Source organism: Choloepus didactylus, chromosome 2 (assembly GCF_015220235.1).
Source record: "Choloepus didactylus isolate mChoDid1 chromosome 2, mChoDid1.pri, whole genome shotgun sequence".
NCBI classification, from domain to species: domain Eukaryota; kingdom Metazoa; phylum Chordata; class Mammalia; order Pilosa; family Megalonychidae; genus Choloepus; species Choloepus didactylus.
In genome coordinates, this window is record NC_051308.1 from 186,304,046 (window position 1) to 186,327,203 (window position 23,158).

Below are 23,158 nucleotides of genomic sequence, written 5' to 3' on the forward strand. Positions count from 1 at the left end.
ACAAGATTTATCAATTTCAGGGAAAAGTAACAATTGGCAACTTTGGGTGACAGAATTAGTCATAGAATTTTAAGGTTGGCCTCTAAACTCATGCCCTTGTTTTATTTATTTATTTAATTTATTCCTATTTTTTTTGCAGTTGTTTATTTTTTAATTCAATTTTATTGACACATATTCACAGACCATACAGTCATCCACAAAGTATAATCAGTTGTTCACACTACCGTTATATAATTATGCATTCATCACCAGATCAATTTTTGAACATTTTCATTACTACACCCAAAAAAGAATAAGAATAAAAGTTAAAGTAAAAAAGAACACCCAAAACATCCAGTATCCCCCAGCTTTCCCTATTATTTATTTACTTTTTGTCCTCATTTTTCTATTCATCTGTCCATACACTGTATAAAGGGAATGGGAGCCACAAAGTTTTCACAATCACACAGTCACACAATGTAAGCTATATCGTTATACGGTCATCTGCAAGAATAAAGGCTACTGGGTTATAGTTCAACAGTTTCAGGTATTTCCTTCTAGTTATTCCAATACACTAAAAACTAAAAAGGGATATCTATATAATGCATAAGAATAACCTCCAAAATGACCTCTGGACTCTATTTGAGATTTCTCAGCCACTGAAACTTTCTTTTGTTTCATTTCTCTTCCCCCTTTTGGTCCAAGAAGGCTTTCTCAATCCTGTGATGCCAGGGCTAACCTCATGGCGCATGTCATGTCCCATGTTGCTGGGGAGATTTAGACCCCTGGGAGCCATGTCCCACGTAGAGGGGAGGGCAGTGAGTTTATCTGCAGATTTGGCTTAGAGAGAGAGGTCACATGTGAACAACAAAAAAGGTTCTCTGGGGTGACTCAGGCACAATTTTAAGTAGACTTCGTCCCTCCTTTGCAGTAACAAACTTCATAAGGGGAAGCCCTGAGATTGAGTTCTTGTCCTAAATTGGTAGTCCCCAATGCTTGTGAGAATATCATTAATTCCCCAGGTGGAGAAATTTAATATTTCTGCCTTTTCACCCATGTCCCTCAAGGGGGCTTTTCAAATACATCTTTATTCTCTTTCCAGATTCCTCTGGGATGTATTGGGGCTTCACACTACCCTTTAGAAACCAACCAGATTTCACACCCTATTCAGCGTCCCATGTAATTCATGTTGTTTGAACACTGACCATAGAAGTTAAATTATATACTGTGTTACTAAAAATATTTATTTTCACCTAATAAACATCTCTTCTTTGGTCTTACACAGAAGTTGAAGTTTTAAAAACACTGTCAGTATCATTAAAATAAAATACAATAAAAAAGTCAGACGCCACCACCAATGCCAGGAATCCTATACCCCTCTCCTGCATCCCCATATTATAGACATTTAGCTTTGGTATATTGCCTTTGATACAATTAATGGAAGCATACTGCAGTGTTACTGTTAACTGTAGACTCTAGTTTGCATTGATTGTGTTGTTCAATTCTTCTGTATCCTTTGCTAATTTTTTGCCTATTGGTTCTATCAATTATTTAGTAAGAGGTGTTGAAGTCTCCGACCATAATTGTAGATTTATCTGTTTCTCCATGTACTATCAGGTTTTCCTTCATATATTTGGCAGCTCTGTTGTTTAGTTTTTGCACATTAAAGATTGTTATGCCTTTTTGGTTAATTGACCCTTTTATCATTATGTAATGTCTCCCTGACCCTTGTGATTTTCTTGGCTCTGAACTCTACATTGTGTGATATTTATATAACCCCTCAGGCTTTCTTTTGGTAAGTATTTGCATGGTATATTTTACCCATTCTTTTACTTTTAACTTATTTGTATCATTATATTTGAAATGGATTTCTTATAGACAATGTGTATTTCAGTCATTTTTGAAATTCATTCTGCCAATATGTCTTTTAACTGGTGTATTTAAACCATTGATATTTAATGTAATCACTGATACATTAGAATTTAAGCCTGCCATTATATTATTATATTATTTTTTCTCTTTGTTTTATTATTGTTCCTTTGTTTTTCATTCCTCTGTCTCTCTTTCCTGTCTTCCTGTGGGTTACTTGAACATTCATTTTAGAATTCCATTTTGTTTTATCTGTAGTGTCTTGGAATATATCACTTTGAACAGTTTTCTTTAGTGGTCACTAAAGATATTATAATATACATATTTACTTTATTTCAATCTACTAGTAAAAACATTTTACCACTGAAAGTTCAATATAGATACTCTACCACCAGGTAGGTTCCTTTACAATTATTCCTTTATGATATAATTGTCTTAAATATTGTCTCTAAATATATCAAGGATCACATCAGAATCATTATAATTTTTGTTTTTAACAGTCAAACATGACTTTCAGAAGTTAAGAGAAGAATAGTCTATTGCATTTACCAATTTATTTACCCTTTCTGTTCTTTCTTCATTCTTGAGACTCCAAGTTTCCTACCAGTATCATTTACTTCTTGTATGAAGAACACTCTTTGCTATTCTTTTAGTACAGGTCTTCTAGTGACAAGTTCTCTTAGCTTTCCTGCTCCCATTTGATTGTTGTTCACCATAGGTAAAGGTGACTGAGTTCAGGATTTTTTTCTGACTGCTTTCAAGATCTTCTTTCTCTAGTTTTCAGAACTTTGATTGGGAGGTATCCTGGTCAGGAATTCTTTGTGTTTATCCTGTTTTGGGTGGATTTCTTTGGGTTTATTTTCCTTGGTTTTACTCAGTTTCTTGAATCTCTAGGTTGATTTCTTTTGCCAAATTTGGGAAAATTTCAGTCATTATTTCTTCACATACTTTCCACCCCACATTATTTTCCCTCTCCTGGGAATTTTGGACTCGGATGGCATTAGTGCAATCTTCTGTTTTTGTGCCACAGTTCAATCCGTTTTCTCTGTTTTTCAGATTGGAAACTTTCTGTTGATTGACCTCAAGTTCACTGCTTCCCCTATCATTACCACTCTGCTATTGCACTTATCCCCTGAGTTTTTAATTTCAATTATTATCTTTTCTCAATACTAAAATTTCTACTTTTATTTATGTTCTGTATTTCTTTGCTGAGATTTTCTGTTTTTTCCTTTTGTCTCAAGAGTATCCATTATTGCATGATGGAACATGTTTATGATAGCTGCCTTATAATATTTATCCAGTAAAACCAACATCGTGCCATTTCAGTGGTATCTGTTGGTTGTGTTTTCTTATTGGAGTTGAGATTTTCTTGGGTTTTACTAAGATGAATAATTTTGAACTGCATCCTGGATATTTTGTATATTATGTTATAAGACTCTGGATACTATATTAATTTTCTGGTTTTTTTCAGGTAGTCAACCTGTTTAGATTCAAAATGCTCACTTCTTAGGCTGTGATTCAAATGTGATTGTAGGTTTAAAGCTTATACAATACTATCATAGAATACCTCACCTGCATGTTACCCAGATGATAGGGCTCTATCCCATAGTCTCTCCAGTGCAGGCCAGGGAGAAGGATGGTTGGGACAGAAGGCAGCGTACTGTCACTGACTTCTCCAGGTAGCGGAGCCTCCCCTTACTGCAGGAGGGATGGAAGTCAGAGTTGTGTTCACTGGCTTAATGGGGAAGAGGCACTTCTTTTTTACTTAGACGTCCTAAGTCTGCCCACTGACTCTTCCAGGTGTTGTCGTTACTGCAGTGCATGGGTGGAAGTCAGAGTTCACCAGACAGTGGTTCCTCCTCAATACTGCAGTGGTGTGTGAGAAGTCCGAGTCCACCCACAGACTCTTCAGTAGAGTACAGGAACTTGTGGCTGCAGCTCTGTGGTGGAAGATAACATTCCATCCATGGAAACCATTTTTTGTAGCACCCTTATGGTGAGGTAGCACCACATCTTTTTCATGGTTTTTGCTTCAAGAACAGGCAGATGAAAAGATTAAAAGCTTTCTGTCCTATTGTGCCACTGTTTTCCTGATCCTTCGCTAGAAAGAGAGAACAGGCTTTTCTTAGAGCTATTTTGGTCTGTCCCCATTGATGTTGTAATTAGTAGTAAGAGTAAAATTGAAGGCTTTTATTCAACCTTGTCCAGAATAAGAAGTTAAAAACTTGTAGTGCCCCCAGCATCTGCCCTTAACTTACCACAGGGGCTCCTTTAACTAATGAACCTTACATTCAACTCACACGGGGTAGCTCCTTTGTCCCAAATCCCTGATTTTCCTGCCTTTGCATGTGCATATGCTGTGCCACAACATTGTCAGTTGAGTCATTTAACTTAGCCTGAAGTTTTCAGCTGTTCAATGAACATCCTTATTGAATAGTCAAGATTAATCAAGAACATTAAGGCACCCAGGCATCAAGAAAGATTGAGAAAAGTCTGCCTGATTTCTGTGTACCCATTACTGCCATTTCCGAGAAGCAAAGACATGTACTTTGGAGGCAGGCCAACTTGAGATTGAATCTGGATCAAAGGAACAATAAAAGGATTAAATTGGAGCTAGGTCTTTAATGTTGGAGTAGGGTAGCGTGATGATACTGAATCCATTGTCGTTGTGCTGATGGGGGTTACATAGGTCAAGGGTTCTAAATGTGCCCTGGTGGAGTAAGGGCATGGGGATCAGGGAGGAGGAGCCACACCACCTGGAGAAAATGGAACCTTCTTTTTGATACCACTGCCTGTAGCTAGATACAGCCCAGGCAGATAAGAGGCAGAGGCAGTGTTGACTTAGAGACTTTGATTAATGAACAATCATTGCCATCCAAGCCACATTTATACACACCTACGCACATTTACACACACTCATGAACACCCACTCAGGTTTCCATCCACCGGCTCACTCTCTCAATCTCTCTGAATTCAAAGATGCGGGAGCCATCTCAGTTTCAGTGTTTGCTCTCAGATCTGAACCTGGTGCCTATTGAGTGTGGCTGTCTTTGACTCTAAGTGTTTTCTCCCACATATACTTGTGCTGTCATCCTCTCTGTTCCATGATTGTGCACCCACATCCCTTTCCACACAGAGCCCATTCATTCCTCAGAGACTCCGGAGCAGCAGTGCACCCAGCACCAGAAAACAAAGTGCCTTTCACACCTTGCTCTCAATCTTCCTCATACAGCCCTCTGAGGAAGGAATAATTCTCTCTCTTTTATAGCTGGGGTGCTGAGGGTCAGAAAAGTGAAACAATTTTCCCAAGAGCCCACAGCTAGTGAACTCTAGAGCCAAGGTTCACATGTAACTCCAGAGCTAGAGTGCTCTTCTCAGTACCTGGGCCCAGCCCTCTAATGAACTTTCTGTTTTCTGGCATGTGCTGGGGAATGGAGCATTCTCTTCTAATTAAACAGACATTATGATTTACTAAGAATTTTGTGTTTGCTACACCAGACTCACACTAACATAACTAAGCCTGTTTTGGTTGTTCAGATGTCCTGAATTCTCTCCCTTCACTAAAGTCTAGAATGCTTGAGATTAGAAACCTTTTTTATTTTATTTGCAGTTGTATCCTCAGTGTCCTGTTGTAGACAAAGATAGTGTGCACTGTACACTCACTCAATTTTTGGGTTTTGAATATATGAATAAATGTTTAGAATGTTTTAGAAAGAACTTCCAAATCCTGTGGTGAATTGAATTTGATTCTAGTTGAGAGGAAGAGAAAAGGAAACAGAGAGAAACATTCCCACTATACACAAGGTGTGTGTTCATGCACATACATATACACATGCACAGATTACCCTCAATCCAAGCCCCTCCACCTACACACACACACACACACACACACACACACACACACACTTTCCATTCCTAGACACACAGTCATGTTCATATTCAACTGTGACTATTTATTTTTCAGCTTGTAAAGAAATATGGGAACCTTGTGAGCCTGGAGATAGGTGATCAACCTTTAGTAATTGTAACAGGATTGCCCTTAATCAAAGAAGTCCTTGTCCACCAGGAGCAAAACTTCATGAACCGTCCCATGACTCCTATCCGAGAATATACCTTTAAGAAAGATGGTAAGTTTCTTGGCTGATGTTAGATTTATGTGTTCAATATTCTTATGTTCTGTGAAAGTGCCTCTATGATTATAATTCTTCAAATACAAGACAAGGCCCATTATAAAATTCCTTCCATTAATGGAGGCTGGTTGCCCACATTTCCCAAGGGAACCACCTCAAAGGAGTCTTCTTTTCTGCGGGAACTCACCCTGCATGCTTTGATAATCAAGGAACCTCATCATTCAGTGATAGGAGAGGAAGAGACAATGCATGCTTCCTTTCTGCATTCACAAAAATGGACAGAGATCTGCTTCCTTTTGCTGCTCATCTAATTTCTTCTTCTTGTCTCTAGTTCATTATGGTTGGTCATTAAGATCATGCCACAAAGGGCTTTGTAGGTGCTTACAGCCTATAACAGCTGGCATGAATATTCAAAACTTTTATTAAATAAGCATAATCACTGAAAAACTGAAATGAAAAACTCAAATCTATTAGTCTGAGTACCATTTTTCCAGATGTTTTGCAATTCCTCTTTGAAGTATTTCATCCATTCACTGTATATCCATTTCTCATAATTTTAAATTATCTGCCATGTAAAGCACACTGCTAGGCACAGTGAGTAGAGTAGATGAAATCCATGTCCTTAAATAACTTACATTCTATTCAGGGAGAGAGACAGTGTCGGTTAATTCTATTATATTTTAAAGTCTATGATACTATAGAGATAAGTGCAGGGTGCACTTATTAAGGGAAATTAATCTAGCCAGGAATTTAGAAAAAGTTAACTTAAGAAAATGGCAATTAATTTAATATAGTGAAGAGAAAGGAGGAGTAATCAGGCAGAAGGAATAACATATGAAAATCACTAAGATGGAACAAAGGGCAGTGAACATAATTAATGGAAAGGTGGCCAGTGAAGCAAGAGCACAGGAATTAAATGGAGATAATGGCAAGAGATAAAGCTGCTGATCTTGACCAGGAAGAGTTCATGCAAGTTCTTGTTAAGGATATTGGTTTTTATCCTAATAACAGTGGAACCTATTGAATAGTTTAAGCAGAGTAGGGAATCGTATTTACACTGAACATTTTAAAAACTCATTTAGGCTACAGAATAGAGAATGGAATAAAGGGAACAAGAGTAGATGCAAAGAAGTTCATTTAAGAGCCTAGAGAAGATGATGGCTTGAAATAGGGAGGTAGCAAGAAATGGGAGTAGGTTAGATCCAGCATGGAGGCAGTGAAGATACATGGATTCAAGATAATCAGGTAGTAAGTCCAATAAGACACAATGAGCTAGATGGAGAGAGGATGGAGGGAGAATGAGGTGTTGAAGTAGATGCCCAATTGGGTAGATGATTGAAAGAGGGAACACCAGGAGGAAGATAAGCTGTTTGGTTTAGTTTGCTTTGGTTGGGGAGTTGTATGGAGAAAACCCTTAATTCAGTCTTGGATGTGCTGAATTTGAAATGCTTTTAAGTTGGCAAAGTCAAACAGGCAGTTGTATGCATGGGTCTGGAAGTCAGTGTCAGGAATACATGGTCATTATCAATAGCTGCAATTTAAAATTTTAGGAGTTGGTGAGATTTCCCAGAAATGGAGTATAGAGTGAGGAGGCTTTGGAACTAATCTTGAAAAATTTAATTATTTCAAGATTTCAAAGAATATGAACCATTAAAAGAAATTGCAGGAAATTCTGGAGACTGTATGTCCTGGGTGCAACTGTAAGAGAATAGTTTTAAGAAAAAAGTGTCTAAGGCTGCTGAAAGATCAAGAAATTGAGGTTAAAAAGTATCACTGGAGTTTATAAATGGAGGACCATTTCATTGGATTGATTGAGGCTAAAGCTAGATCTTAAAAGAAGTTTAGTGAAGAAATAGAAAAGAATGCAGCATTACCTGATATAAAATAAATGATGCTATTGTGAACACATTGAGTTTTTTTTTAACCTTTTCCCCTTGCTGTTCTTCTTTGTTTATAGTGTATTCACTCCTCCTTGCTTTCTTGAGTCATTCCTTCATCCCTTAAGACCTAGCTTAGATAGGACTCCTCCTAAAAAGCCTTTCATGCCTCCTAAAATGTATGGACTTTGTCTTCTTGTCCATGCATTCATTCCTAATATTTAGAGAATATAAGTACTTAAATATACTTTTGTGAATCATATTCAAAGTGTGGGCTTTAGAATCAGGCAGACCTATATTTGAATGCCTGTTCAGCTACTTATAATGGTGTCATCTTTCGAAGTTTGCTTACATTGTGCCTCAGTTTTTTCATCAGTAAAGGGAGGCAATAATTGTAAATTATATAATAATTTACTCCATAGAGTTTTGTGCATACTAAATTGCATAATGCATGAAAAACCTTGGTAAAGTGCCTGGCATAGCAAACATTCGGTAAATGTTAGCTATTTTATCCATTGCTTTGGGGTTAATCTGTGAACTTCTTTCAAGTGCCTTAACACTCTTGACCTTTCCTCCCTCTGATACACATCCCCAAGCTCTTTGCCATACACTCATATTATACAATCAGAATAGCAACTGTTGGCTTCCTTTGTCCCAGGATTAATCATGTCCAGTGGCCAGACCTGGAAGGAGCAAAGAAGGTTTGCCCTGTCAACACTAAGGAACTTTGGCTTAGGAAAGAAGAGCTTAGAGGAATGCATCCAAGAGGAGGCCTACCACCTGACAGAGGCAATAAAAGAGGAGAAAGGTGAGTGTTTCTTGGGAAAGATGCAGGAGATTGTGGCTCATTTATTCATTGAGCAGATACTCATTAAGTGCCTAAATGCTGCCCTATGTCCAACACTATGCTTGGCACTGAGGATATAACAGGGAACAACTAATAGTCTCTGCCCTCATGTGGCTCTAGAATTAATCACAAGACAGGCATTTAAAATATTGCCAAATTAAACCCTGGTCATCAATTAGACTCTGCAAGCATTGACTGAGTACTTTCTGGCTGTCAGCCCCCGTGCAGGGTACTGTGGCTGGAGCCTCGTATGTGGTTCTGTACTATGTATGCCATGTGTCGTTTTGAGTGGACTTTCCATAGAAAGCAGAAACAAACCATCTGAAGGATCCATCTCTCCCTTCCTCCACCTCCAGGACAGGCTTTTGACCCTCACTTCAAGATCAACAATGCAGTTTCCAATATCATTTGTTCCATCACCTTTGGGGAGCGCTTTGAGTACCAGGATAGTCAATTCCAGGAGCTTCTGAAGTTGCTGGATGAGGTCACATACATAGAAGCTTCAATGCAGTGCCAAGTAAGACAGTTCTCTTTCCATATATGTTGGTTAGGGAGGTTGGGGCTGTTGTCAGACGCAGATGGGTCGTTCCTTTTCTTCCCCCAGCTAAAATATAATGTCTTTTAATTGACTTCAACAAAAATTAATTTGAAATCAATCTGTTGACTTTCACATATTTAATATTATGAAATATTTACTATGTGCAAAGAAAATTTTTAACAGTCATGTAAGGTAGAAAATTTCATATGGCATGCACTTACGCACCTGTATTGTTCTTTTCAAAAAAAAAACAATATTGCCTTTGAGTCCCTTCCAAATCCTATCCATTTCCATCTTCCCTCAGAAATACTCTTTTGCATCTGGCTTCTCACTCAGTAGATCCTTTTGAGAGCCATTTATGTTGATTGCTCTTTTTTTTAATGCTGAGTACTACTCCATTTTATGAATGTGTCACTGTTTGCTAATCTGTTTTCTAATGATGGACATTTGGGTTGTTTCCATTTGGAGGATGTTCTGAATAAAGCTGCTGTGGTCATTCTTGTACACTTTTTTTTTTTAATTTATCCATTCATTTCTCTTGAGTATATATGGAAGTAAAAGATGCCAAAACGTTTTCAAAGTGGTTACACTATTTGTACAACCACCGCCACTTGCTATTCTCAATCTTTTAGTTTAACAGGGTGCAGCCCTTTGTATCCAAACTTCACCCCTTTTTCCTAGGTCAGCCCTGAACTCCAAATTTTATCCTTCTATGCCTGGTTGTGTCTACCAAAAATTCTGCTCAGCTTCTTGGTCCCTCATCCATTTTTGAGGATTTGGAAGACAATTGTAGAGGAAAATAATCACCAAGTGTTGAGCTCACCTCCCTGGGTTTCCTTCTTTCCCTAGACCTTGTCCCTGAATGCCTCACTGACTTCGTAAGTGTGTGTGTGTGTGTATGTGTGCACACATGTGTGTATGCACACACGTGTATGTTTTAAATGTTATCCTAATATTCTCAATAGAAGGGTTAGCCTTGATTTACCTTGTCCACCATTGGAAAAATTTTAAAACTTGCCTCACTTTAAAACCGCTTTATTTTTTAAAGTTACAGACAAATATAAAAATAAAGAGAATACAATAATGAGTCACTATGTACCCATTAATCAGCTGCAACAATTATCAACACATGGCCAACCTCATTTGACCTGTACCCACACCCAATTATTGCTCCCCGCCCCTGGATAATTTTGGAGCAAATTACAGACCTTGATTATTTGATCCATTAATATTTTAGTATATATTTCTTGAAGACTCATTTTAACAAAAATACAGTGTTACTATACTTGAAAAGTATTGATAATAATTCTTTCTCATCAAATACTCAGCCAGTTTTCAGATTTCCCAAAATGTCTCTTAAGTATTTTTATGGGTTATGTGGGTTTTTTCTTTGAATCAGATTCCAAACTTGGCCCATATGTTGTATTTGGTTGCTATGTATCGCAAGACTCACTCAATCTATGGCTCACCATTTTTTTTTTTCTTTAAATTCATTTATTGACAAAACCGAGTCATTTGTCTGGTAAAATATTCTACATCCTTGATTTGCTGACTGCATTCCTTTACAATGCTCTTCTGTCCCTGTGTTTTATATATATTCATAGTTAAATATAGAAGATTGTTCATAATCAGGTTTGCTTTGTGGGGGAAGATTACTTTTTAGGAAGTACATAATATCTAGTTGTCTCTGTTATATTAGGATTGTTCAGTGAGTCATGTGTTATCAGCCTGATCTATCGATTATAATGTCCCCTATCAGCTTTCTACCTATTGGTTTTAAAAATCATTGATGATCATTGCCCACATCATTTCTTTGGACGATTCAAGTCAGTGACACTTTCATTCCCTCTTTGCAATTGACATTATAATTATTTGATAAACCCTTATTAACATTATAATTATTCTGTGCATACTTCATAGACAGTTGTCTTATGCAAATAATAATACCTTTGTTTCTTCCTTTCTGATCTTCATACCATTAATTTATTTTTCCTGCTTCATTGTGCTGGCCAGAGCCTCCAATGTGTTTGTTAAAAATTTCCTAATATACTGGTGTATTTATTTTTTTCTCTTTGTAGTTCTGTCAATTTTTGCTTTATATATTTTATGACTATGTTCTTAGTAGGTGCATAGAAGTTTAAAATTTTTATGACTTTCTAGTGAATTGACACTTCTATAGCTATTTAGTGATATTCTTTATGTCTATTAATATTTTCTTCCATAAAGGCTATTTTGTCTGATAGTAATATAGCTAATTATCATTCCTTTGTTTGCATTCAGTTAATCCTTTTCTGCCCCTTTTAATCTTTTTATCCCCTTATGTTTTAGAAATTTTTTTGACAGCATAAAGCTAGTTGTAAATTTTTTATCCATTCCAAAAATATTTGCCTTTTTATTGAAGCATGTAATTCCTTTTCATTTGTCATAATTATTGAAAAATTAGAACTTAATTCTAGTCATTTTGTGCTTTGTATCCGTTTCCTCTTTTCTCCTTTCCTGACTAGTTTCTAATTGGATGTTTTCTCCTCCCACCTTTCCCTGTATTAGTTTAAAAGATAAACATTCTTGTTCTATTATTTTAGTCTTTACCATAGAAATTTTAATGTGTGTATTTAAACTGTCAAAATCTAAAATTAGTATCTTTATCCTGTCCGCAAATAGTACAAGAACTTTAAAACGCTACTTCTAATCACTCCTCTAGGCTCCTAGAATCATGTGTTTTAGTTTTTTCTTTTTAACATGACTTTTATTGTTTTATTCAGTTGCTATTTATATCTACCTACATATTTACCACTTTTTGTTTTCATCATAACTTCTTGCCCTCCAGACTCTCCTCCTGGATTTCCTTCAGTTGGTTTCCGTTGGTGGCAAATTCTTTTCATTTCAGTTACTTGAAAATATTATTATTTTGCCCTCACTTAAAAAATTGTATCTTCATGTTGATTATTTTTTTTGTCTTTGAGCATGGAAAATGTTACTCCATTGCTTTCTGGGTTCCTTTGGTGCCATGGAGAGTCAGTAAAAGAATATATATTTTCCTCTCTCTCTGGCTTCATTCCAGACCTTGCTGTCTTCAGTGTTTATTAATGTCCATATGATGTACCTAAAAATGGATTTGTTTTCATTCACAGCTGAAAAGTACCTTTTCTTGGAGCTTTCTGGACATAACACACGAAAGTTGGTGAACCTGTTACTATGATTCTTCACATATAAAAAGGGGCATAATGACTGCTAGCTATTATTATTATTATTTTCAGAGTTATTTTGAATTCCTTGTTTTCACTTCTAGTCATGGTAGGTCTCTGTTAAATGCATTTTTTACCCCCTATTAGGACAGAGTCTAGAAAATTAGAGTTCAGTGGCTGCCCTGCTGACTTCTAAGTACATGTCTTAGGGATGAGAAATTCCTGGGAAAGGAAAAAGGGAAAGTACAGGGGAGGTAATTATCATTTCTTGGAGCCTCCAAATATACCAGGCACTTTGATGGAATATTGCACATACTGTACTCAGTTAATCTTCACAATAGTCATACGAAAATGAAATGAAACTATATGGATTTGCAAGCAGATATGGGAGTGTACAAAGAAATACAGGTAGTGTTTTACTGACTCGGGGTGAAATGTTCTATGTACCTCATGGCATTTGATCCCCCAGAATAACCCTGGGAGCCCACAGGCAACTAGTGAAATAATGATCAACAAATTGCATTTTATTATTATTATTATTATTATTATTATTATTATTATTATTACTACTACTACTACAGAAGTATTATTGGTAGAAAGAGGCAGAGCTAATAGTCAAACCCACATCTGTCTCATCTTAAGTCTAGGCAATTTGTTTTATGTTATGGTATCTGCTTCCAGCTATTAGAGAAAATTTATTCAATGTCTATTTTATTCAGGTAAAAAATGTGAAGTTTTGCCTACACAGAGATTGCATCATAGTGGAGAGACAGAGAAATACAAACACACATATACATAGATCTATGTGCATACGTACACGCATATATGTATGTGTATATGTATGATTTATAAATGTATGTATGTGTGTATGTGTGTGTATATATATATAATTGCCATGAAGGAAAATAGGGCAGGATAAGGGAATAAGGGAATAGATAAAGGGTGATCAGTCCTGCCACTTGCAAGTTTAGTTGGTAAGACTATTCCAAGGAAGAGACATTTGAGCAGCAACTTAATGAAGTGACAATGTGGGGTCATAACAGATTTATAAAGGAAGAGCATTCCAAGCAGAGGGAATGGCAAATGCAATGGCCTAAAATAGGAACACACTTGATATTATCATGGAGGCCACTGAGGCTGGAATGTAGACAGTAAAGTGGCAATAAGTGATAGGAAAAGAGTAACGGGGTAGGCAGGGATCAGCTTCTTTAAAGGCTTATAGACTCACGCAGAATTTAGAACTTTTTCTGATCATAAGGGAAAGCCAATGGGGGATTGAGAATAAAGGAGTGAAATGATCTGATTAAATTGTTGAATGATCACTCTGGCAGCTCTGTGGAAAATAGACTGGGAGTGGGGTTAAGAATGGAATCAGGAAAACTCTTGGGGACAATTACAGATAAAAAATGTTGGTGGTTTGTTCGTGGGTGGTAAGCAGTTGGGTGGTGAGAAGTGGCCCGAGGTGGACATACATTGGATGGAGAGCTGAAATGCTTTGCTAAATGGATGAGAAAGAGAGTGAGAGAGAAAAAGAGGCAGCAAGGATGCCTCCAAGGTTTAAGCCTAAGTAAATGAAAGAGGGAAGGAAAAAGAAGATTGCTTTTCTTAAAAAGTGGAAAAATGACAACATGTGGTCTCCATCATTTTGCTTTTATCATTTAGCTCTACAATTTATTTCCATGGATAATGAAATTCCTTCCTGGATCTCACCAAACGCTCTTTAGAAAATGGGAAAAACTGAAATTGTTTGTTTCTCGTATGATTGAAGAACACAACAGAGATTGGAATCCTGCTGAACCAAGAGACTTTATTGATGCTTATCTCAAGGAAATAGAAAAGGTAAAGAAACCAAAGTCATTTCCTGTGTTTTGTTCTTAAAGTGCAAATGGAGAGATTGCTGCTGTAGTAAATTGCCGTAAACTTAGTGTCATAAAACAAATTTATTCTGCTACAATTCTGGAGGTGAGAAGTCTGAAATCCATTCCACTGGACTAAAGTCAAGGCATCAGCAGGGCCGGTTCCCTCTAGAGGTTGTAGGGAAGATTTCTTTCCTTGCCTTTTCCAGCTTCTACAGGCTGCCAATATTGCTTGGTTTATGTTCCCTTCCTCTGTCTTCAAAACCACCAGCATAGCGTCTCTCTGAGCTCTGCTTCTGTCCTGACATCTTTTCTCTCTGACTTTGACCCTTTGCCTTCCCCTTATAAGGTTTCTTATGATTACAACCAGCCCACCTTGATAATCCAGGATAATTTAACTATCTCATGATCCTTAGCTTACCATAGGGGAGTAAAAATAGAGGCAGTCTTTCAGAGTGAGAGTAGGAGTAGCGTTAACTCAGGGTTGGTGAGGCAAATAGAAGTAAAGATGTGGGTTAAATGGTATTTGGCTTGAGGCCTTGGGGATGATTAAATATTGCCTGCTCACTCCCACCTCCTGTATCCACCCATAACGGAAGCAGGTATACACAAAGAGAAAACAAGCACTGTTTCATTATTAGTTGGGCCTGTGCCCAGCTGAAGTATCCCTTCTACCAGCCCCAGTGCAGAACAAAAGTAAAACTGAGTTGGAGCTAAGAGCTTAGTCGTTAAGTCCTGAGTGGGGCTTCCAAATACCCTTTCCCTCATATCGTCTACTTTCCAATTTATAGGCCAGAACAGGGAGAAAGCTAAAGGGGATGTTTGGCCTTTAACACAGTGGCCCCTATAGTTAATATGCATCACTGAATAGGTGACCTGACCTTTGACTCATCAGATTAGTGGTTCCAGTCGCTGGAGTAGGCAGAATGGTGGATTTATTTCCATTGCTTCTCTTATTTCATCTTATTGGCAAAATATTAATAGAAATGTTTTTTCCTCAAGGAGGAGACTTTCCTTGCTACATGGTGCTCAGGAATGGGCTCAGACATTAAGAGGAATGTTGACAAATTGAAACTCCTGGAGGAAGGTGATGAAGATGAGGAGGTGTCATGGGGAATGTTTGATGGAGTCAGAGAGGTTTAACCTAGAAATGAGTCCCTGGGGAAATATGAGAATTGCTATATAAGAGAGTAATTCAGTTTATTCTTTCTGTTATCGGTTCAAGCATGTGTTGAGTATTTGCTATGTTCCTTTTGCATCTCAGGTAATTCCCAATGTGGTCTTTAGAGGGGCATATTTTTATTTTCATTTTACAAAGTAGGAAACTGAGGTATAGAGAAGTTACAGAGCTGGCTCTAGATCACACAGCTGTTAATGATGTTTCCGATATTGGAACTCAAGTCTGTCTTACATCTCATTTTCTTTCTACTGTACTAAGACCTTCTCCCAAATGATAGGCATAAGAAAATGTTTGTCTTGATTTTCATCCCCCCAAGTCCCAGAAGCCCTAGGTATATTCCGGCTCTTGGGACAGGACAGGCTAATGATACTGGCATAACGGCTACTGTTTCCTTAGTGTACCAAAAGGAGAGTCATTTATCCTGGGGACCTTTCCTTCCATGTTCCCTCCCTAGGATGAAGTGCCTGTTTTGTGGGCAGGCACAAACACTAGGAACAAATTAATAAACATTGTCCTTTCCAGAATTCAGCCGGTACTACAAGTTTCCATGAAGAAACCCTCATCTGCAGCATGCTGGACCTATTCTTTGCTGGAACAGAGACAACTTCTACCACGCTGCGCTGGGCTCTACTTTACCTGGCCGTCAACCCAGAAATCCAAGGTGAGCCTGTCAGTGTTGTGCCTGGAACAAAACAGACTGCCTCCTGGAAACTACTCCCCTAAAATTGGGGCCAGGAGATAGCATGGTGGAGTGGAAAGATAGGTTGAACACTCATGAAGACATGTACTTGAGAACTGGCATATTCTTCAGTTTTTTGGTTGGGATAGTGATGAGTCCTGGTAATACACATATAACAGTGAGTCCTTGCCCTCAAGAAGGTCATAGACAAGTGAGGAAACAGTGAAGCCAATGGGCATTGTGATAATTTCCATGAAAGAGCTGCATTCTCATGAAAATCTGGTCATGCCCTTCTCTTTTTAACTTATGGGCTTTCCATTGCTCTCTGTATAATGTCAACAGTCCTTAGTCTGGTATATAGCACCCCCTGATGCACCTCTTTATGTCTGTCCAGCCTCAAGCTATCCACTCTGCATGGGGCCTCACTAAATTACATGTCACTTCCCCTTGCACCATCCTTGTTTATGCCTCTAGGCCATCATGTGTGATGTTCCCTCTGTAAAGGATATACTTCTCCCAATTTTCTAACATTGTAAACCAGTAGTCTTCTTGAAGAATTTTTTCAAACACTATCTCCCTATCATGTTTCCTGTTCTTTTAGGAAATTACCAGTGTTTCTTCTTCTAGACATGATACAAGATACCTCCATTTCTGGGCTGATCACACAATATTTACATATCTTCCACACAGACTGTGCGCCATTCAAGGACAGTAGCTGTTAGGTTCATTTTTTTTTTTTTTCTCTTTGGGGGCTGGGAACTGGTAGAGCACAGTTTATAAAAAACTGTGTGTAGCAATTTATTAATGGGACACGAAATCATTTTCACAGATCAAGACCAACTTCTTCTAAAATAAAAATAGAATAGAAAATATCAAAGAACTCCCCATGTACTAAGTATGTTTGTGAAACTTATTTCTTTCATATTTCATGAATGTCTATATAATATACATGTATGTGTGTATATGTGTCCTGGGACAGGATGTAAAATGCATTTCTGTTGTTGAATCACGTTTTAGAAAACATTAAAAACTACTGAGTTAAGAAATAGAATTTCTCTGTAATAGAGGCTCCAAAATAACAACGGCTAAATGATAGTTTATTTCTCTCTTAGTTGAAAAATCTGAGCTGGACTCTGTAGAGTTCTTAGATCTCCAAGCTCCTTCCAGTTTGTTGCTTTCTTGTATCTAGAATGATGCCCTGGCTGACACTATCTAAGATAGCTTTCCACTAGGGCTGCCTTTCCACCAGTAGGAAGGGGTAAAGGAGAAGGGAGCACACTGCCCTTCTTTTAAGGTCATGTTCTAGGCGTTAAACATCACGTCTGTGCACATTCTGTTGGTGTGATGGTCACATTTAGTATCAAGGAAGCCCGGGAATTATAATCAGTTGATGACAACAATATATCTGGTTAAATTCTGACTGTAGAAAAAAGAGCAAAACATACATTTGAGGAAAACTAGCAGTTTCTGTCATATATTGGTACTCACATATATCAGTTCATGCCATTTTAAAAAAGCTTTAAGATGAAGGTAGATTTGTCTCTACTACTCAGATGAGGAACCCGAGACTCAGAGAAATTTAAGTAACTTACAGCATTAATGTTGTGGAGTGAAAGTTTACATCCAGAATTTTCTTACATCATAGCTCCCTTTCCACTCATGTATGCCTCTTGAGAAACTAGAGTCTGTAGAGCTTACTATTAACTTAGCCATTTTGATCCTGGTTATTTCACTACCAACAGTTTTCTAAATCAGCCCTTTGAACAGTTAAAAGCCATTTCATTTATTTGCAATCTGGTCACTAATTGGAATATGGCAGGTGAGGTCTTGGAGACCACTTCTACATCTTTGACAGGAATCACAGAAGTTTACAAAATGATAGAACCTTCTCTTCTTTTCCAGAGAAAGTACAAGCTGAGATCGACAGAGTGATTGGCCATTTGCAGCAGCCGAGCACAGCTGACCGAGAGCACCTGCCCTACATCAATGCCGTCATCCACGAGGTGCAGAGAATGGGCAACATCATCCCCCTGAATGTGTCCAGGGAAGTGGTGACTGATACCACTGTGGCTGGGTACTGCCTGCCCAAGGTAATCAAGGACTCCGGAAACCATCAAATCCATCTTTTTAGATAGTTGGAACCCGAACTCGAAAAGTGACATGTATTCTTATCCTAAGAAATCACTTGAATGGGGAGAGAGAGTTATTATACCTAATATATTACTATTTTTGTTTGTCCAATTATGTACTTTAAAACATTAGTTCAACTAAGTATTAATAGGTATTGCGGGAGGTGGTTTCTTGTTCCAGTAAGTTTAGGGAAAGAAGCCCTGTGGGATTTCTCAGAGTTTTTACTAGGCTAACGTGTGTTGTGGTTCTTTGTGGGATACAGCTGGCGGTAGCACTTAATCCTCCTTTGATAGTGAACTCTTTATTTTCTTAAAGTAGAGCATCTCACAGGTTTATGAACTTTGGAAAATACTGGTTCATACAGGGCTGGGTTATGAAATGTTAACATGTGAAGGGATGTTTGAGACCACCTAGGCAACATGACTTGAATGCTGGTGTTTCTAACATGACAATCCCACAGGTATATTTCCAACTTTTACTTACAGTCCCAGGGATGGGTCGTTAACTTGTGCACCAGGGAAACCAACGCAGGTGTTAGTTGTTAGTGAATTAGATAACTAGTTAATTAGTTAGTTAGTATACTCTGAGTGTCTAACCCAGATTAGAAAGGGAGTGAAAGGAACCAGTGCTAATTAAGCATTGATTTTATGCCCTGGACTATCTCCCTTATTTCAACATGTCTCACTCAGTCCTCTAATAACTCTTTGTTATACCCACCTTATAGATTGGGAAATTGAGGTCCAGAGAAGTTAAGCAGGTTGTCCAAGTTCTCTCAGCTACTAATTAACTGAGTTGGGATTCAGAACCAGACCTGTTCTGATTCCAAGTTTCACATATACATGTATTTTACTATAACACGTTCTCTCTACAGATGTTCTTAGACTTTAAAAGAATCTCCCTCTAATTTTTCCCAATTGGTCCCTGTTAAGTTCTCCATATCCTCACAAGGAATTCTGATCATACTCCCCCACAACCACCACCACCACCACCACTCCTGAGCTCTGCCGACGGCTCTCTTGTGCCCCCTACTATCCTCTCTCCAGACTGCACACTCTCAGATCCTGCCCTTGCTTTTTTACCACCTTGGTCAGTCGCCCTAGATTCCATTCTAGTTTGTCAAAGTCCCTCTGAATATGTCTTACGCAGGGGTGATCTCAAGAGGCAGAACCAGAGGAGCTTCCACTTACAACTTGGTCACTGTCCTTGCAGAGCCAGGAAGCTCAGCTGTTGCTTTACTGATCTCTCAGTGAATAACCATCTTGCAGGTGAAAGCTGGGGTCTAAATTCCAGGTGCCCCATGCAATTTTCTAGCAATTTATTAGACTCCAAGGAACCAGCCCAGCTCAACAGACACCTTCTACCATTGATTTTAGCATCAACTTTAAATGTTAGTTTCTCAGTCTGGGAGCTGAGGAATCTAATTGACTGTAAAATATAGAAGTGAGGAACAGGGCTTTCGTATCACGAGGACCTGGTCCAAACACGGCTCTGCCTCCTCCCACTTTGCAACCTTAGGTATGTTATTTAACCTCTCAGAGTTTCAATTTCTTCATCAGTAATGTGCATGAGGAGGTGGAATGAGGTCACTTATGTAGAGCACTTAACCTACTGCTTAATGTTGAGAATGCTCAAAAATAATAGTTATGTTCCTATTAATTCAACAAATATTCATTAAGCAGTAATCTACTCAGATCTGGACAAACAATCCTGAGTAAAATGAGGGAAACAATCATGCAAGAACATAATTACAAAATGATAAGTTCCCAAAGGAGAGTCTCATGGGCCACAGGTAAACTGGAGCAGGAGTAGGGGCAGGAGTAGTCTGGGAAGGCTTCCCAATGGAAGTGAGGTTTGAGCTGAGGATTAAAGGGTGATCAAGAGTTAGCTTGGTGAGGAAAGAGAGAGGAAGAACTTTCCAGGCAGGCCCAGCAGTGTTTAAAAAGGCTTTGAAATGTGTGGGGACATGGTATGTTTGAGGAAGTGAAAGAAGACCAGTGTAGTGGGTTGCAGGGAGGAGAAGACAGTGGCCCTGACAGGGCTTGGATGGTGGGTCTTTAACCTAACAGACTGGAAGCTGTGGAAGGGTTTCAGTTCCTGGTGTTGGTGGGTGAGTGGATGTGACATGATAAAATCATTTTCAACGCTCACTCTGCTGTCAGGGTGCATATAAAATTGAAATGGGAAAGAGGGAATGTAGGGCAAAGAAGATTACTTGCCTAGAAGGCAGCACTGGACCTGGAATGGAGGTGACAGAATCAAGAGAAATTTAGGAAGTCAAATCGACCATTCTTGCTAATGAAGGCAGAGCAAGATAAAGAGAGGCATTAAGCCTATATCCCGAGTTTCTTGCTTGTGTAATTGGATGGATAGTGACCATTTTTCACTGCACTACCTGATTCTATTTTTAACCTGGGTAGTGGGGTGTCAATGTATGATTGGAGGCGATGGAAAGAGGAGGATGGGGAAAACAGGATGAATGAGACATTTTACCCTTGTAGAGCTGCCACACTCAGCAGCTGGGATGATTTTGGTACAGTGCTGGGTGGACACCCTGCTCCCTCTTCTGTATATACATCCCCTGCCAAGTCCTATGCAGACCTGTCCCTGTAGAGATAGATCCACTCCACACTCAAGTGTACCCAAACTTCCTGATAAAATTCCCAACAGGAAACTGTCCCATGGCAGTTATATGGCAATTCCATGGCAAAGAACAGGTCCTGAGGGTATGGGGGTTGGACTCATTAGATGGTGAGTTTGGGAGGGCGGGGAGTTCAGAGCGTGGTCAGCCAAGGCGTGGGGGCCCGAGGACCAGCACCCATTGCACAGGCACCTTGTGTGGGTCAAGCCTTGCCTGAGACTTCCCTGTCTTCTCTAGGGGACCACGATCCTGACCAATCTGACAGCGCTGCACAGGGACCCCGCAGAGTGGGCCACCCCCGACACGTTCAATCCGGAGCACTTTCTGGAGAATGGACAGTTTAAGAAAAGGGAATCCTTTCTGCCTTTCTCAGCTGGTGAGTTGTAATAAACGAGTGTGAGGGTTCAGAGTTCCTCTTTCAGCCCTCCCGGACTATTCTTCCTGAAGTCCTTGCTTTAGTTGGAATGTCTCCCTTTGGTCCCAGACAGCATGACTGTCCTGATGTTAATTGCAGCCTCAGGATTCCCTAGGTTGGGCTCCTCACTTCCTGAGCCTTCCCTTGCCTCTGGTGGAAATTTCAGCTTGGCTTTGTTCTACCCGCCACCCCAGAGCATGGGGAGGAGAGACCCATACCCTGCCTTTTGCTCACAAAGAAGTTGGTCAGTTGCAGTATTCCAGGGGTTTTCAAAAAATGTTTCACTTTTTTTTTAAGGACTAGCCAGCTTATGCAGATAGACCCAGTTTATAATAAGGAGATGGGGAGGGAGCCAGGGAAGGGAGCTACTTACTGTTAAAGGCCTCAGGAAGCAACTGAGTAAATGTCATAGGCTTAACTAGGTCAGTCAGGTTCTACTCTGTAAACACTCCATGAAAAGGCCCTTTGCCTTTTTAAAATTTTAATTACCTTTTTAACTTTTAGTTAATACATTTACAGGTTTCACAAATTGAAAGGTACAAAAAAGATGCAATGAAAACTGTTACCTGTCAAGCATTCAGCCCTGAGGATATGACAATGAATAAAATAAAAAAAAATAAATCTGTCATCATGGAGTTCATGTTCTAGTGTAACTTTACAAGATTCAAATTACTATCCCCACTTTAGAGATAATGAAACTGAGGCTTAGAAGATTAAGTATGACAACTGAAATCATAAAACTTGTACATGGCAGAGCTAGGACTCAGTGCCAATGAGCTTTGTCAATGTCTAAATTCTGTGCTCTTTTCTAGTTCTATCTTCCTAAAAATAACTAAATGCAACACAGAACCCACAGTGTGGAATGCATGCCCCATGATTTTTTTCATTAATGATGCTTATTATTAACTTAAAATATGTATCATATTATGAAACAGTTTCATTTTGCTGATAATGACATGAAGGCTCAAAGAGAAAGAAAGGAACTGGAATTTGAACCCAAGTCATTGTGAATCCAGACCATGCTTTCTCACTGTACTGCACTGCCCTAAGGGTATCTGGGCTGATTCTGATCACATCCACTCTGTCTTTCTTCATCTGGTAATGGGTCACTTTTGCTCACATTAGACAAATCATTTCTTAATAGGAAAGCTGATATGAGACTTAGGAATATCCTCCAGTCTTCCTGTCTGCAATAGCTTCAAGTTTTGTATTGCAGTACAGAGTTTCAGCTGCACATATCAATTGCGTAATTCTTCTTCTTCTTGGCCCTTGTACCAGATCCATGTAATTCTGAAATACTAACAATATGACCCTTTATGCATTCCACAAAAATCTCCTCACCTAATGATTGCTGCAACTGTGATGAGAGAAATTTCGTTAGATGGTCATGGCTTTAAGAAGAATGATCCTTCTAGTCTGAGTGATACCTGGAAAACTCTCCTTCATATTGCAGAAGCCTTTCCTTGTAGTTGCTTTATGTCTCCCCTGTTAAAAAAAAATCTCTCATCTACATTAGCTGGGGTTTCAAAAGCTCTATAAACATTTCCTCACTGGGGCTTTGTTATTGAGAATTGTATCACTCCCTCTTAATTACAGATTTCATTGGAAAGCAAATTATCTCACTTAATCCTATAGCAACCCAGTTATTAATAGTTAGGAAATGGATTGGTATTTCTTTTCTTAATATAAGGAAACTAAGTATAAGAAATGTCAACACAACTGGCTGGTTTCATCCATCACATTTCCAGGTTTGCACACAGGTACTTTTCCTCACTCTTGGTCCAACACTTTCTAAAGACAGCCTCCCTGAGGAAATGAGGGGTGGACAGCTCCTT

At 38.8% G+C, this 23,158-nt stretch overlaps 1 protein-coding gene across 1 annotated transcript in view; it reads left to right on the top strand.

The window, feature by feature from the left end:
- LOC119527240 (cytochrome P450 2J2-like) overlaps positions 1 to 23,158 on the top strand; it is a 29,501-nt gene that overhangs the window by 1,266 nt on the left and 5,077 nt on the right. Inside the window, exons 2-8 of the mRNA XM_037827075.1 lie at positions 5,813 to 5,975; positions 8,514 to 8,663; positions 9,059 to 9,219; positions 14,088 to 14,264; positions 15,984 to 16,122; positions 18,043 to 18,230; positions 21,146 to 21,284. Of these exons, the coding sequence (XP_037683003.1) occupies positions 5,813 to 5,975; positions 8,514 to 8,663; positions 9,059 to 9,219; positions 14,088 to 14,264; positions 15,984 to 16,122; positions 18,043 to 18,230; positions 21,146 to 21,284 (1,117 nt within the window). The remainder of the gene's footprint in view (positions 1 to 5,812; positions 5,976 to 8,513; positions 8,664 to 9,058; positions 9,220 to 14,087; positions 14,265 to 15,983; positions 16,123 to 18,042; positions 18,231 to 21,145; positions 21,285 to 23,158) is intronic.